At 39.4% G+C, this 17,514-nt stretch overlaps 1 protein-coding gene across 1 annotated transcript in view; it reads left to right on the top strand.

Moving 5' to 3' along the window:
• RPGRIP1 (RPGR interacting protein 1) overlaps window positions 1–17,514 on the top strand; it is an 85,501-nt gene that overhangs the window by 13,972 nt on the left and 54,015 nt on the right. The window contains 8 exon segments of the mRNA XM_067741380.1: window positions 3,217–3,338; window positions 9,914–10,046; window positions 12,873–12,942; window positions 12,944–13,126; window positions 13,129–13,147; window positions 14,310–14,409; window positions 14,928–15,059; window positions 15,721–15,826. Of these exon segments, the coding sequence (XP_067597481.1) occupies window positions 3,320–3,338; window positions 9,914–10,046; window positions 12,873–12,942; window positions 12,944–13,126; window positions 13,129–13,147; window positions 14,310–14,409; window positions 14,928–15,059; window positions 15,721–15,826 (762 nt within the window). The 5' untranslated portion in view covers window positions 3,217–3,319.

Below are 17,514 nucleotides of genomic sequence, written 5' to 3'. Positions count from 1 at the left end.
ATCAATTGGCCAGAGACTAGTTCAGTGAAAACAACAAAAAACAGCTAGCATTTAGCTAATATGGAGCCTGTACTAAGTGCCAAGCATTATGCAAATTTTTTATAGGCATTATCTCAATTCACCCTCATCATAACCATATGAGATGAGTATTTCATCCCTATTTTATAGGTAAGGAAAATAAGCAGAGTGGTTAAGTAACTTGTCCATGGTCACACAGCAAAAGATGTGGATCCTTGTCTTTCTTATTCCTAGGCTCTTGACCACAGTCACTATTTACAGTTCATTCTCTCCAACTTTAATCAGAGGTGAGTATAAAATCAGAGTAAGGGGAGTTGGCTGTATGATTTTAATTTTTGATGTCATCATACTGGCTTTATTCAGCAATCACTACTAAAGACTAATTCTTTGCCCTCACTCACCTACCATTGCCCCAGTGCACTGCAACTCAATACCACTGCGACGGATTTCTTTTTGTCTTTTATTTCATTGGGTGCAAAACAAGTGATAAATTCTTCTTCCTTACATCTACTCTCCACTCCTTTTTTCCTGAGAGATTAAATCTGGTCAATTCATTGGATTTGGATGTCCCTTCATCACACCTTCACTGACATTCTCCCCTGAGTTTTCTTTTCTGGCATTCTGATAGGCTCCATTTCATTCTTAGAGCTTCTCTGACCATTTTTAGTGGTGCTTTCCAGTGGCTCCATAGTGCTATACAGCTTTGGTGGTGTATTTTGGAAGGGTCATAAACCAGAACAATCTTTTCTGGGTCCAGGTATTAAAGAACCACAGCATCCCTTCCTCCACTACAGCTTCATTTTTGCAAATGGCTTCAGGTCCAGACGACGAGGTCTGTGATGCAGTCACCCCTCCTTTCCCTTCATCTTACTTCTCTACGATAGGAGGCTGAGAAAGTGGGGTAATATAGCAGACCTACGAAAGCTACTTTCAGTGTGAGGATTGACGTTAAAACAAAATGGTTTCCTTGGTTGCTTCCGTTCTGTTCTTATCCTGGGACTATTGTCTAACATATGAAAGCGTATCAACTTTTGGGTGATAGTCAGCTTCCTTAATATAGAAATCTGTAAAGATTCCTTTAAAATTATGTCATTTGAAAGATATTCTCCACTTATTGTGGTTTAAAAAAGTGAAACATCACAGAACAGAGTATGAATGACTCAATTCAAGTTAAATTGTCTGGAAAATAGATCAACAAAATGTTAATGTTTTCTCCCAGTAATAGAATTTCTCCATCATGCTTTTTTACCTTCTTTGTATTTCTCTGCTTGTTCAAAATAAGCTTGTGAGCAAACTTTGTAAGTTGACAAGTCAAGCTAGCTTCAGCAAAAAGGGGAATTTGTTGTAAGGACATAATACTCTCCTACAGAACCTAAGGGCAGGAACAGAGACAGGCCTTGGAAAAGACTAAAATCAAGGATAGGAAGCTTTTAGGACCTTTTAACTCAGCCACTCAGTGTCATTCTCTCTCTTGACTTGTTATTCATTCACCTATTCACTTATTCAATATATATTTATTAGGTGCCTACTACATTCTAGGAGTTGTTCAAGTGCTGGGAAATAAACGTAAATAAGATAAACCAATTGTCCGCTTTCAAAGTCCTTATATTTTAGTGAGAGGAGGTAATAAATAAGTGTAAATAAATGAAGGTAGTTTCTGGATATGGTAAGTGTTACCAGTGAAATAAACAGGGCGACATGACAGAGTATAACTGAAGAAGTCCTCACTTTAGTTATGAAGTCGGAGAAAGTCCTCTTGGCAGATGAAAAGATCCTGAGAGACTGAAGGATAAGAAGGAACTAGCCATGTGAAGAGCAAGGGAAAGAACATTCCAGCCAAGTACAAAAGTCCTGAGGCAAGAGGGAGCTTGCTGGTTCCAGGAGCAGAGAGGAGGCCAGTGGCAAGGAATGTTATTTGCTAGAGGAGGAGAAATACAAAGCATGATCTGAGAAATAGGAAGAAGGTCAGATCATAGAGGCCATGCTGACTACAGTAAGGAGTTTAGATTTTATTTTAAATGTAAAGGAAAACCACTGGACAATTTTAAGCAGGAAATGCGATGACCTGGGTTGTTTTTTAAAGAGCACTCTGGATGTTTCAGGGAGAATTGGTGGGAGGGGGATGGAGAGAGGAAAATGGGTAGAGCATTAGGAGAACATTATGGTAGTTGAGGTAGGGGACACTGGTGACAAGAATTAGAGTAGTAGCTGTGGAGACAGGGTGATATATATTTTTAGGTGGTACCTGGAGGATTTGCTAGTGGATGACAGAAAGGGAGAAATTGAGGCTTTAGGAAATGGTGGGATGGTAATTCCATTTATGGAGATAGAGAAAGCCTGGGAGATCAGGTTTGAGAGAGAAATTAGAATTCTTGTGTGAGACAGGTGAATTTGAGATACCTAGCAGTCATGCAAGTGGAAATGATTAAAATTCAGGAAGATGTACAAATCTGAAGGTCAGGGCTGGAGACAAAAATTTTGGAAACAACAGCATGTATACACACACACACACACACACACACACACACACACACACACACACGGTATTTAAAGCCAGGAGATTGGATATTATAATTCAGAAAAAGAGTGTTGACCAAGGTTTGAAGTGACTCTGCAGGTAGGATTTCCAGAGTTATTTAGGCTACAAAGCAGAATATGGCCATCCCAGAACTCCCAAGTTTATGTAATAGTCCTAGCCATTCACAGAGGCTAATTTAACTCTCTTAGTCCCATTTCCAAATGCCTGGGGAAAAGAATCTGATTGGCCCAGCTTAGGTCAGTTGTCTACCCCTGGTCTAATGAACAATGACTGTGGAAACTGGATCATAGACTATAAACTGGTTACTGGTGACTCAGTCCGTATGAATGGAGTGGAGAGGGGTTCAGAGGCTCATTTCCTGGAGAAAGGATATGGTCATTGGCTTCCAGGCTGAGCAGACACTTTAAAAATGATTCAAAATGGTATGCATCAATTCTATAATCAGAAAAATTGATTTCATTTTGAAGAAATAATGTCATTATTACTGAATGCTTGGTCTTACCCTTCAGTGTAGAGTGATCCACATCACTACAAAAAAGACTATGTCATGTTATATACCATCCTGAAAGTGTTGAGGAATTCCTGCTACAACTTAAGTATAGCCTGCAGAAGGCATCCCAAAGTTGCATGTAATTGGCTGAACTTTTCCTTTATTTTAGTGTCCTGTGGTATCTCTCACAGCTTGGGAGATGATACGACATCTCATCTTCTGGTGGACAATACAGCCAAGGCCCTGTTAGAGACATAGACCCGATACCTGTGATGGTACCAGCGTCAAAAGGTAAATTCGGTGCCTGAGGATGGATGTCTTTTAGAATGAAAACAACCCTCAGTCTGTTATTGTCGGGCGTCTTGCTAGCCTTCACAGTGACTGCTTTGCTCTCAGGTCTTTTCTTCAATCTTCTCAACGTTTTATTCATATATTCTTATAATAAAATTTTTACTGTGTGGGTTTAGGAGGTAAAGATAAATACCACCACCACAAATACCACAACAAAAACCAAGAGCAAATGAGTGGGTCTCATTCTTCTATCCGTGTGATCAGCCCTTCACTCTCACTAAACAGAGGTAGGCAATTTAAAAGGAAAGGGCAAGGACTTCCCCGGTGGCACAGTGGTTAAGGCTCCATGCTCCCAATGCAGGGGGCCCAGGTTTGATCCCTGGTCTGGGAACTAGATCCCACATGCGTGTTGCAACTAAGAGTTTGCATGCCACAACTAAGGAGCCCATGAGCTGCAACTAAGGAGCCTGCCTGCTGCAACTAAGACCTGACACAACCAAATAAATAAATATATATTTTTTAATTAAAAAAAATAAAAGGAAAGGGCATGGCCCCACTAGCGCTTCTTCCCCACTCACCTTAAGATGCTTTTGTAACTTTGTTCGTACTCTCCCACCCCTCAGTCCTATTCATAGCTACTATTAATTCTACTTTCACTTCATTTCACTTCTGTAAGTTTTATTTCAAAGATAGGGCACTTTATGCACTGCCCATGGGTGTATAAATGGTACCATCGCTTTGGAAAAAATCTTGGCATTATCTAGTAAAATTGAACATGCAGCTTTTTTTCTAGATATAAAATTTTCAGGGATTTTTGCATATATGTACCAAGAGACATTTATCAGAATGTTCATAGTAGCGTTGTTCATAAGAATAAAAAATGGAAACAACATAAATGTCCATTGATCAGAAAATGAATACACACTGACGTATAATTATACACTGAAATAAATTTTTTTCTTTATAATAAATAATTTAATTTTCTTTATAAAATTATAAAGAAATACAAGGCAGTTATTAATACAATATTCAAGATAGTGGTCCCTCTGGGAGAAGAAGGGAATAGTATGGGTGAGGAACTTACAGAGGGTATTAGTAACCTCCTGTTTCATAAGCTGGTATGTATGTATGTGTACGCTTTATTATTATTCTTTAAACTGTCCGTATATGTTTTATTTCCTCATTTATATGTGTGAGATAGAAAAAAATAACATATGTAGTAATATTTATATAATAATACATGTATAATGTATGTTGTATATAATACATATATATTATACATAATAGTTTTATTGGGATATAAATTACATAACATAAAATTCACTCTTTTATAAAAAAGTGTACAGTTTCTTAATTTTTATTCACAGAGTTGTGCATTCATCCCCAGTACCGAATTTTAGAACATATCATTACCTCCCCCAAAAAACCTTATAGAAGACATTCCCCATGTCCCCACTCCCTGCCCCTGGTAATCACTAATCTGCTTTAAGTCTCTGGATTTGTCTATTCTGGACATTTTATATAAATGGAATCATATAATATATGATTTTTTGTGTCTGGCTTCTTTCACTTAGCATAATATTTTCAAAGTCCATCCAAGTTGTAACATTTATCAATACTCCAGTCCTTTTTATTGCTGAATAATAATACCACATTTTGTTTATACACTCATCAGTTGATGGACATTTGAGTTATTTTCACTTTTTGGCTATTGTAAGTAATGCTGGTATGAACATTTGTGTACAAGTTTTCTTTCATTTCTCTTAGGTATATACCTAGAAGTGGAATTGCTGGGTCATATGGTAACTCTATGTTAGTTCGGGGAACTGCCAAACTATTTTTGAAAGCAGTTGCACATTTTTACATCCCTACTAACAATTCATGAAAGTTCTGATTTCCTCATATCCTTACCAATAGTTGTTATTGTTATTGAGGTGGTATCTCGTGTTGTTTTTTAATTTATTCTTTCTTTTTGTGGTTTTGATTTGCACTTCCCTAATGAGTAATCACGTTGAACATCTTTCGTGTGTTTATCAGCCATTTGTATATCTTCTTTGGAAAAATGTCTCCTCAGATCCCTTGCCTATTTTTTAATTGGGTTATTTGCCTTTATATTGTTGGTTGTTAAGAGTTCTTTATGAATTTTGGATACACGTCTCTTAACAGATATATGATTTGCAAATATTTTCGCCATTCTGTTGGTTGTCTTTTCACTTTCCTGATAGTGGCCTTTGAAGCACAAAAGTTTTTAATTAATTAATTTATTTTTTGATACTTGTGCTTTTGGTTCCATGTCTAACTTCATAGTGTCATGTCTAATACTTCATGGCCCAAGGTCACAAAGGTTTATTCCCATATTTTCTTCTAAGAATTTTATACTTCTAGCTCTTACATTTAGGTCTGTGATCCATTTTAAGTTTATTTTTACTATGGTTTGAGGTAAGGATCCAACTTCATTCTTTTGCATGTGTCTATCCAGTTGTCCCAGCACCATTTGTTGAAGAAGTTATCCTTTCCCTACTGAATTTTCTTGGCACACTTGTCAAAAATCAATTAACCATACATGTATGGGTTTATTTCTGGACTCTCAATTATATTCCACTGATCTACATGCCTATCCTATGCCAATACCATGGATTATTATAGCTTTGTAGTAAGTTGAAATCAGGATGTGAAAAATAACTTTGTTATTTTTCAAGATTATTTTAGCTATTCTGGATCCCTTGTATTTCTATCTGAACTTTAAATAATGCTAAAGCTAATAGGTAGAAATTTTATAATGTCATAATTTAAAAGTTTAATGTCATACAACGTTGTCATAATATACAATGTAAAATTATTTCCTCACAAAATAATTATTAGTTAATAGGTTTTAAAAAGACTTGTCAATTAACTTTATGGTAGACAAAACTATCAGACACCCTCTTAACCAATAACTGAAGTTAACATTAATGGTAATGAGACTGGTGGAGATACCAACATTATGTGCCTCCTGATATAATGCACTGAGAAGAGTATAGCTTCAGTTCTGTGGGATTCCTGCCCCAAATGCATAACCTGAACCCATTATGAAGAAACATCAGACAAACCCTAACTGAGGGGCATTCTACAAAGGAATTGGCCTTTACTCTGTGCTCTTAAAATGTCAAAGTCATGAAAGACAAGGAGAAACTAAAAAAATTATTCTAGAGTGAAGCAGACTAAAGAGACATGGCAATCAAATGTCACATGGTCCTGAATTGTTGAAATTTGAATGGTCTATGGGTTAGATGGTAAAATGATATTAATGTTAATTTCCTGATTTTGATGGATATACTGTGCCTATGTACATATGTTCTTCTTTTTAGGAAATATACAGTGAATTCTTTAGAAGTAATGGGACATCGTGTCTATAATTTCCTTTTAAGTGGTCCCAAAAAGTAATATGTAGAAAATATATGTCATATTATATATTATGTAACAAATATATGTAGAAAGAGAGAGAAAGAATAGGATAAGGCAAATGACGTAAAAGGTAACAATTGTGGAATCTAAGTGAAGGGGATATAGGAGTTCTGTGTATTATTCTTGCAAATTTTCTGTAATTTTGAAATTATTTCAAAATAAAAACTTATTAAAAGAATTGTAAGAAAAAATGAAGAAAGACTTTAAAAATTGTGAAAAAAATTGTGAATCACTATATATTGTACACCTATAACTTATATAATATTGTATATCAACTATATTTCAAGTTAAAAAAAAGAAAGGAAAGAGACATTATTTATTGCTTTTCTTTTAGGAACAAAATAATTAGAAGATGTTATAACATATGAGGATGAATAAACCCTAGTGGCAATTATGGCTAACCTGTCTAGCTGAGCCAAAGCTAGTTGATTCATGTGAGATAGATGGGGAAAAGAAGTCTCCAGAAGGGAAACCAAGCGCCTGGCCCAAGGCCTGGGAGTTTTACTTGGTTTCCAAAAGGTTAAATCATTCGTATACAGGGATTGTATTGCGGCAGGGGAGAGATTGGTTACTGGGAAAAAGGAGGAGGGGGATGACTTACCTGAATCAGGAATTGCTGGGGTCCTGCTGGTCTTCTTGAGACCAAATAGATTGCATAGATAGAGATCCAAACTCCTTTAGATAATATTCTCTACTTGGGAAGACTGTCATTAACTGAACAAACAGTCTTTCAGTATCATTTAATCAGACAAGACTATTCATAGAAAGTCATTGTGTGGGAAGTCTTAACCTCATAGGAAGATATCTGAAACACAGCTGACTTAATCTGGGTCAGGAGGGTTAACGATTCGCTGGAGGAAGGAATAGAATCAGAGACTAGCCAGATCCCTGACTTCCATGAATTCATCTCACCTCAAGATTTCTCCTTCATATGCATAATTTTCATCTGCAATGATTACACATGCTATTACCCACTCTGTTTTCATCTTCTCTCATTCCTATCCTAACATAAAGAGGTCCTTCAAAATTAGGCAGAAGGGTGCCTTCTTGCCTAGAGAGACCAACTCAAGACACAGACTGAGAGAAAAAAAGTCTGCAAAACATATATATAACAAAGAACTTATATTCAGAATTTACAAAGAACTCTTACAACTCAAAAATAAAAATATTTTTAAAAATCCAACAAAAAATGAGCAAAAGATTTGAACACACTTTATTTAAGAAGAAATGCAGATAGCATATAGCACACAAGAAATGTTCAACATCATTTGTCATTAAGGAAATGTAAATTAATAATGCAAATTAATACACTTAAAACCCCTATATACCCACTAGGATGGCTAAAATTAAAAAGACCAAGTGTTGATGGGATGTAGAGGAACTAGAACTCTTATACCCTGCTGGTGGGAATATAATATGGTATAATCCCTTTGGAAAACAGTTTGGCAATTTTTTTAAAAAGTTAAACATGTACCTACCTTATGACCCAACTATTTCACTCCTGTGTATATACCCAGAGAAATGAAAACATATGTTACACAAAGATTTATACACAGATATTTATAGTAGCTCTGTTTGTAATAACCAAAAACTGGAAATAATCCAAATGTCCATCAACAGTAAATGGATAAATAAATTATGGTTTATCCAGAATACTACCAGCAATCAAAAGGAACTATTGATAAATGAAACACCACGTATGAATCTCAAAATAATACTCCTGAGTGAAAGAAATCAGACAAAAAAAAAAAAAAAAAAGGGACTCTCCTGGAGGTCCAGCAGTTAAGACCCCACACTTCCAATGCAGGGGACGCGGGTTCAATCCCTGGTTGGGGGCATCCCCTGCTCCAAAAGAAAAAAAACCCACTGGGTATATAATGGATGACTCGAACTATATAAAATTCTAGAAAATGGAAACTAATTTGAAGTGACATAAAACATATGTATCAGTGGTTGCCTGGGAACAAAGGTGCGGGTTGGGGCTAGGATGGGGTGGAGAGGAGTGAATTGCTAAGGGGCACAAGGAAACTTGGCAGTGATGGATATGTTCATTATCTTTTTTTTCTTCTTTTTTCTTCTTTTATATGTTCATTATCTTAATTGTGGTGATGGTTTCACAGATACATACCTATGTCAAAATTAATCAGATTTTACACTTTAAGTATGTTCAGGGTAATACATGTCAATTATACTTCAATAAAGTTATTTTTTTAAAACTTACATTTCATCATTTCCAAAGGATAGATTGGAGAGGTGGTAGTGGTACCTTAGGTAGTTCTGAGACTAAGGTTCTGAGCTCTCTTTCTTCCAGTGAAGGAGCTGTATTTTGAGCTCTGGGTTTTAGAATGGCTGCTACAAGATCAGAGCTGACTCTAGACTAGTGAACACTCACACACTCAAAGGTGTACTGTAGTTTCCTCTGCTTAGATAAAGCAGAGGCTGTATTCCAAGGAGGCAGCTTTGGGGACAATTTCTCCACACCACGGAAACAAAGGTGATGACTCTTGGTACTCAAGAAAGGTTTCTATCCTTTTCCTTACTGGGGATTCGAAGACAGTTGTGGGCACAATCCTTATTTAGGTCCAAATTATCTAATGAGGAGGAAAAATAAAAGAGTGGATTAAAAATAAAAATTAAGTAGACTAAAAGCCCTATTTGATACTTTTAGAAAGAGAATATACTTTCCAGACAGGAGGTTGAGTCATATGCTGGAATGATTTTCCACATCCAGGAGTGACATGGAATGATAAAGAGGTCCATTGGTACACACTTCTTATACTTCCTGAATTTCCTCTTAAACACATGACTCAAAATAGATTCAAGGGCTTCCCTGGTGGCACAGTGGTTGAGAGTCCGCCTGCTGATGCAGGGGACACGGGTTCGTGCCCCGGTCCGGGAAGGTCCCACGTGCCGCGGAGCAGCTGGGCCCGTGAGCCATGGCTGCTGAGCCTGCGCGTCCAGAGCCTGTGCTCCCCAACAGGAGAGGCCACAACAGTGAGAAGCCCGCGTACTGCAAAAAAAAAAAAAAAAAAAAAGATTCAAGCCCTCTGGGCAAGATGTGGTGAGAGATATGATGGGTTAAAAAATTACACGTAAAAATAATCTCCATTTACCCTCTCCTGGGACTTTAGGTAAGAATGTAAAGACTCAACTACCCTTGAACAGGATGACCCGGGAAGAATTGGAGGACAGTTTGTTTCGTCTTCGTGAAGAACACATGTTGGTGAAGGAGCTTTTTTGGAAGCAACAGGATGAGATCAAAAGGTACCCAGAGTTCTCCTTAAGTATTTAGAAGCTGTATCTACACCAGGCCTACACCACAATAAACCAAAAAGAATACATTTTCCTGAGATGTCTACACCAGAAAACAATTCAAATGTCAAGGATGGTTAACTCCAAAAATAATTTTTGAAGCAATATTGCTTTATTCTGTTTTCTTGCCAAACACATCAATAGACTGTGGCCATAGTTCATAAAGCATCATCAGAGTTATTCCAACCTAAAGAGCAAGAGACTGCGCAGGCTTCTGCCCTGGTCACAAAAGAGAGAACGGGGATGGGGGAATGGCCAAAATCTCAGGGGACCAAAGGCTACAGGGGCAAGTAAGGGAAGGGGTTTTTATTTACCAAAAATCATATTGATCATTTACTGTATGCAGGCATGTTATATGTGCTTTATATGTGTTAACTCATTTAATACTATTTAATACTATGAAAGAATCATCATTAAGAATGAAAGGGAGGGCTTCCCTGGTGGCGCAGTGGTTGAGAGTCCGCCTGCCAATGCAGGGGACACGGGTTCGTGCCCTGGTCCGGGAAGATCCCACATGCCGCGGAGCGGCTGGGCCCGTAAGCCATGGCCGCTGAGTCTGCGCATCCAGAGCCTGCGCTCCGCAACAGGAAAGGCCACAACAGTGAGAGGCCTGCGTACCGCAAAAAAAAAAAAAAAAAAAAAAAGAATGAAAGGGAGTGCAAAGAGGTTAAGTAACTTGCCCAAGGTCATAGCCAGTGGGTGGCAGAGCTGAAAGCTCTTAACTCCAAAATATACCATACACAGTGACTTTAGGGTATTGGCTTTCAAAAGTGTACCTTTTGGGTGCAGACCTGGAAAAGAATCTGAGATGGGGTGTGGGTAGATAAATAGATGGGCAGAATGAGAGTTCCAAAAGTCTGGGGTTAATATCTAGAACACATTTTGAAGATATTTGTGTCAATGCCTCCCAGCCAAAGACCACCAGGAACACACCTATAGCTGGGCAAGTTGGGTTAATTACTGCTGTAGCTTGAAAAAGTGCACAACATGGGCATCTCAGTAAGACTGTTAGAAAGAGCCTATTACAGGATTTTGGCTTCAGTTGGGTGATTTGGGGGAGGGTCCAAGGTAACAGAAGTTTGCTCTAGATTGGATACTGTCAGAAAGCAGGGGCAGTTCTATGTTTGGATATCTCAATGTCTTATCTACAGGGAGGTTAGACTAGAGTGAGGCTAAAGCTGTAATCGGGAAAGAAGCAGCAGTCACTCATATTAGCCAGGAGAGGAGCACGTTTGGTATTCTGCAGGTGGCAGAGTGTACTTGTTTTTGTCTGGGCTGAGACAAAAGTATGCAGCGGCCTTGTTTGGTATCACTCTGTCATGGTCTCAGAGTGGCCTTCTGTGATGTTGTTGATCTGTGAGATTATGTCCAACAGCACAGTAACATGGCCTAGTTGTGAACGCCAGGCCACCAAACAACACTGAGGACTAGCTATGTCAGACCAATTCCCCGATGGAGCATTGCTTTGCTTTCTCATTGGTAATCCCCAGGAGTGGTTCAGAACTTCATTTAGAATCTACAGTATTGCAGGCTTCCACTGTATGCCAACACTCTTCAGAATTGGAGATTCTTTTCTTTGTTTGTTTGTTTGTTTTTTGCGGTACGCGGGCCTCTCACTGTTGTGGCCTCTCCCGTTGCGGAGCACAGGCTCCGGACGCGCAGGCCCAGCGGCCATGGCTCACGGGCCTAGCCGCTCCGCGGCATGTGGGATCTTCCCGGACCGGGGCACAAACCCGTGTCCCCTGCATCGGCAGGCGGACTCTCAACCACTGCGCCACCAGGGAAGCCCTGAATTGGAGATTATTTTATATTGTGGAGAACTCGAGAATCCAGTGAAGTCAGATGGTTGCGTGGGCCAAAAAACTTTGTCTGTTGGTCAGTAACCAAAAAGTACTTGAGGTTATAGATAGTAAGTGGCTAAATTGGATTCTAGCCCCTCAGACTTGGGGCAAGTTACCTAGCTGTTTAATGCCTTGATCTCTTTATCTGGATATAATGATATGTAATAATAATAGCTAACTCCTACAGTGCTTACAACGCACCACACTGTTCAAAGCCCTTTATATATATTAACTTATTTTATCCTCATAACAATCCAATGAGCAGGTACTATTTTTATCTTTATTTATAGATGAGGAAACTGAGCACAAAAGGGTAATGACATGCCCCAGGCCACATAGTAAATGTCAGAACTGGCAGGCAGTGAGAACACAGGATCTGATGGTAATGGTTAAAAGTATGATTTTAGGTCAAGATAATAAATAGTAATTGACTATCCATTGTAGGTAAGGCTCGGTGTAAGCAGGGTGGGTATAGAGGAATAATCCTTAGAGTGGGCACATATACAGGAATGTGTGGACAGTTGGGACTGGAGAAGTAAATATTAAAATTTCTACATATATTTAATTATCTCCCTGTTAAAAATTAGTATTTTTTGTTTCTGTTTTATAATGACCATAATTTATTAGTACAAAAGAAACTATATAATTTAAAAATAAATATACACACGAATATACTGAAGACTGCCTCATTTTTTACTAAGAGAGTGTGTGAGCACTGCAACAGAATGAACAAAGACAGACACCAAGATGTCCCTGCTCTGAAAGAGTTACAGTGTATTGGGGGCAGAAAATTAATTTTTAAGTGTAAATAGTGGACTACAGCACATAAGTTTATATCAGAGATCAATTCAGATTATTAACCACCAGATAAACTGTAGAGATGGTAACTGTCATAGAAGGAGAGGGCATGAGCCACCAGCTCTCTTTTTGCCCACAGGATGAGGACAGCCTTGCTCCGGTCAGCCGCAGCAGGCCGGGACCGGAGGGCCGAGGTGACAGCGGCGGAGCAGCTCTCGGAGCCTACGAGGCGGCGGCGGAACGCGGGGTGGCGGCAGCGGCCCCCCAAGCACCTGCGCCCCCAGCTGCACGGGCTGCAACTGCAGTTCCAGCGCGTCGGCCCCCCTGCTCCCCGTTGCACCCAGCCTCGCGTCCACGCGGGACACAGACAGCTCCACACCGCCGGGGCGGCGGGGGCCGAGAAACCCAAGAGGGGTGAGGCTCAGGGCCAAGTCCCCGACAGGGCCAAAACACTGGGAAGGATTGATTTGCCAGCCACATTTTCGTCCCACTGCTTTATTCCGCCCACCACGCCCATTTTGTTCTTTTGTTCTCGTTCCTTTCTACCTCCCTAAAATCTTTTTTTCCTGAGTAGGATGTCCAGTTCAAAGTTCTCAGTTCACCATGCAGTACTGTTGAGAGGAGAATCAGACAATGGAAATGGGAACTTTGCTGGTCAAGTTTTGCAGGGCTCTAGAAAACAGAGATAACTTTGATGACATGCTTAGGTGTGAGCAGCAGTGATCTTAAGACAGGTCCCTCTGCTAGGACTCTGGGACTCTGGGCTAAGTGGCCTGTGCCTCTAAAACTGGGGTTCTTCACCTTTTGGGGGAAATGGACTCCTTTGCAACCATGATCAAAAGCTAGGTGTTCTCCCAAGAAAAATGCACATACACATAGACAAAACTTTGCATACAATTCCATGGGTTCAGAGATTGTCAAAGCCTATTCCTGAAGTCCAGGCCTTGGAAATCAGGCTGTTAAGTGAGGAGCTGCAGATTTTCATCTTCCTGTATCCCAAGTGGCTAAGCGTCTCTGGCTGCTGTGAAACCCAACACTGAATTAAATATAGTGCTGTGTGTAAATTTCCTTCACCTGGCCTACTCATCCCTGTTTTAGGTCCATGGGAATGGGGTGTCTTAACCCTGGGGACTCAATGTTAGGTTTTGTTCAGCACAGCCCTATATTTTCAAGCTCCCTCCTTGAGCCAACAAAATCTTTGTGAAAACAGCTAAAAGTAGAAAAACTAAATAAGTCTAAATTTCAATTCAGTTTAACTTCAGCATTATTGAATACCAGTTATATACTAGGCACTAGGGACAATGATGCATTAGAGTTAGATACACAGTCCCTGCTCTTCTTCCCCTTTATACTGACCTACTTGAGAGTCTGTAGTCCTGCTGACTTATTAAATCAGTAGTTGCATATTTTTGCAAGAGTAAAAACTGAGAAGCTCCCCTCTGAGATCATTGGTCATATAAGGATTTCCTCCAGATCTCAAGGCTCCCTACTTCCAGCACTTGGTGTTCCATTTCTAGCAGTTGGGGTTCTGGAAAAATCTGTTGCCAGAGTCTGCATCTTCTGTCTAAACTTTCAGAGTCAAGGGACAGGCTGAGCTACACAGCTCCTCCCACATTCAAGGAACATGTGACAAATGAAAAAGCCAGAGGTGAAGTATCCAGTGAACCCAGCGAACAGTGAGTTCTTTTACTTTATCCTGTGCTGTTACTCTTTCAACTGTAATTGGAAAAACCTCATTTAGGGAACAAGTGAATGTTGCCATTTTTGAGTCATTCCAGCATAATCAGAGAAGATGAAAGTCAGCCCAATTTGGAAGCTGTCAAATTCCAACTTCATTGCTTAAAAATGGAAAATAAGCATCTCTTTGTCTTCCAAGGAAAGGAAAATAAAGACTCTTTCCTTAATTGAAGGTATTCCCTCTCTTTCCCTTTATATTTTCCCCCTTAGGTCGTAATTCACTTATATTTCTGTTTGACACTGGAAAGCTATATTTGGTAAGTTTATCCTCCACATATGCCAAGATTACTAACTCCTCTAAGTTCTTTTTATATATGTGAGAGCCCAGTTCTAAACCCCTATAACAGCAGTTTCTAATTCTTCTTTTCGTGTTTAATATTCCTAATTCTAACAGTATAATCTCTTTTAACAAAGTCATAATTATGATTAAACTCACTGGCCTATGCATGCCTAACAGTGCCCACATTATGACCAGCGATACTATGCAAGTGGAAGAACCACCCAAGTCTTCTGAGAAAATGTGGTCCAAAGATGAGAATTTTGCACAGAGAAGCTCTTTGGAGTGCGCTCAGAAGGCCACAGAGCTTCGGTAAGGGTGTGGCATTCCATGCCTCAAGCCATAATGAACTGAAAAAGAGGTTCTTGTTTGTACCTTTCTTCCATCTCCGAGGAAAAGAGAATGCTTGGGATTAATTCAATCTGAGAAGTAGACCTGGAGGCCCAAGTGGTTAAGTAATGGATTAACATAAAAGGGATGCTTATATATAATAAAAGTCTGCTGCTTCACTTCACAGAAGGAAAACTATTTCATCCTCATCACCAGATGGGGGCTCTCAGCCCCCACTGTGCATCAGTCCCTGGAAAACTTTTTTTTTTTTTTTTACGTGGCTGGTCTGTTTTAGTCCCTGGAAAACTTTTTTAAAAATAGACTTTATTTTTTAGAGCAGTTTTAGGTTCACAACAAAATTGAGCATAAAGTACAGAGATTTCTTGTATACCTCCCTGCCACTTCTCCCCACACTGCCTCCTTCACTGTCAACATCCCACAGCAGCTAGAATTGGGAATCTCTGAGACAGAGTCTAGCGAACCCAAATCCTCCCCCAATACCTTTGAAATGATAAAGAAAACATGATCTCTTAGGTTCAGAAATAACGATCTTCCTTTGTGTCCCTGTCCATATCCACAGGGGGAAAAATACTTAACTCTGTCCATTCACAGAGGATATTTTAACACTGTCTTCTTTCTCCAGAGCTTCCATTAAGGAGAATATACAACTGATTCGACTTAAGAAGCTCTTACATGAAAGGAATACTTCTTTGGCAGTGACAAAAGCACAATTAACAGAAGTCCAAGCTGTGAGTTGCCATCATCAGCTGTGCCTTTTTGGGGGAAGAAAATCAGTTAGTTAAGAAATTTGTATTATTTTCTCCACTTTACACATGGGAGACCACAATGGAGAGAAACTAAGTTGCTTGTCGAAAGTCACACAATTGTGATGAATTGGGAGATTGGGATTGACATGTATACACTGATGTGTATAAAATGGATGACTAATAAGAACCTGCTGTATAAAAAAATAAATAAAATTAAATTAAAAAAAAAAAAGAAAGTCACAAAATAGGTAGGTGATGTTCAAATCCAGGCCTTACGACTCAGAATCCATTCTTTTTCCAGTACTTGCCATTATCCCTCTGCTGGGAAGAAGGCTCAAGCTCTGCCTGCTAAGGTGGAATTAAGTGAGGTTACCTTGTGTCAGGTTAAGTTCCAAGCCAAAAACCACAACCAGAGTTTAATTAAACTTGGGGAGCCAAGAGCAGTCACAGGGGAGGGGAAGGAAACCAGATTACTGAGCACTTTCTATGTGACGGACTCTGTCCTAGATACTTAGAATCATGATCTCATTTAAGCCTGACAACAGCCATAAAGGTAAGTACGTTTAACGGATGAGGGAACTGAGCCTCAAAGAAGTTAAGTAACTTGCTCAAGTTATAAAAATAGCAAGAGGCAGAGCAGGATTTGAGTCCAGTTTTATCTGGCATCAAGGCTCACACTCTTCTCACTACCACACGATGGAAACTCATATCTGAACGGTAGAAATAGGGCATAGAGGTTCTAAATAATAGATTGGCACCATTCTTTTATTGAATAAACATTTATTGACTACCAAGAAGTGTGCAAAGCACTTGGATACAAAGATTAAAAAGATAATTAAGACAGCTCCTGCCTTCAAGGAACTTACAAGAGTGAGAGGACAAGACGTAAACAAGTACAACTATCCACAAACAGGGTATGGGTGCGACACAAAAGAGAGAATAGATCCACCAGAGGATGGGGCGCAGGATCTGTAAAGGATCCATAAGAGATTCTATTCGTGAGCCAAATACTGACAGTTTGGCAGGGGTTAATGAGCGTGCAAGAGAGGGAAGGGCTTTCTGGGGAAGAGTGGTGTAGGCCACGGCACAGAGTTGAGAAACATCAGGGATCAGGTCATGGAGGTCTTATCAGGGATTTAGACTTTATCCTACAGATAGTGAGAGCTGCAGAAAGGTTTTAAGCAAGTTGGTAACATGATCAATTTTTTTTTCCCCAAAGAGATCACTTTGCCTTTTTTTAATGTCCAAAATATTTTGAAATACATGTTAATAAAAAGAATAATACTTTCAAGAAGCTATTATAGAGCACTAATAATGATTAATTCTGGGTAGTAGTAGAATTATAGATGACTGCTATTATAGTACTTATACTTTTCTGAAATTTTCAACTTCTCAAAAATGACAAAACTACCAGGAAAGATCATCTGGCAGCAGAGTGAATGATAGGTTGGCTGGTACAAGACTGGAGGTAACAGATGAGTAACAGATGTTACTTAACAGATGAGTGATCCAAGGGAGGCAGGATGAGGGTCCCAACCAAGGCAGTGAGAGAGGCTCACAGAGAAAGGACTGTGTTGGGAGAGGTCCAGGAAGTGGAAGAACGGACTTCATCACCAAAGTAGAGTGGGTGAGGGAAAAGCAGAAATGAGAGATGACTTCTGGGTCTCTAG

The sequence above is a fragment of the Pseudorca crassidens genome, chromosome 1, assembly GCF_039906515.1.
Source record: "Pseudorca crassidens isolate mPseCra1 chromosome 1, mPseCra1.hap1, whole genome shotgun sequence".
NCBI lineage: Eukaryota > Metazoa > Chordata > Mammalia > Artiodactyla > Delphinidae > Pseudorca > Pseudorca crassidens.
The sequence above is the reverse complement of the archived record's forward strand: the minus strand, read 5'-3'. Positions and strand labels throughout refer to the sequence as shown.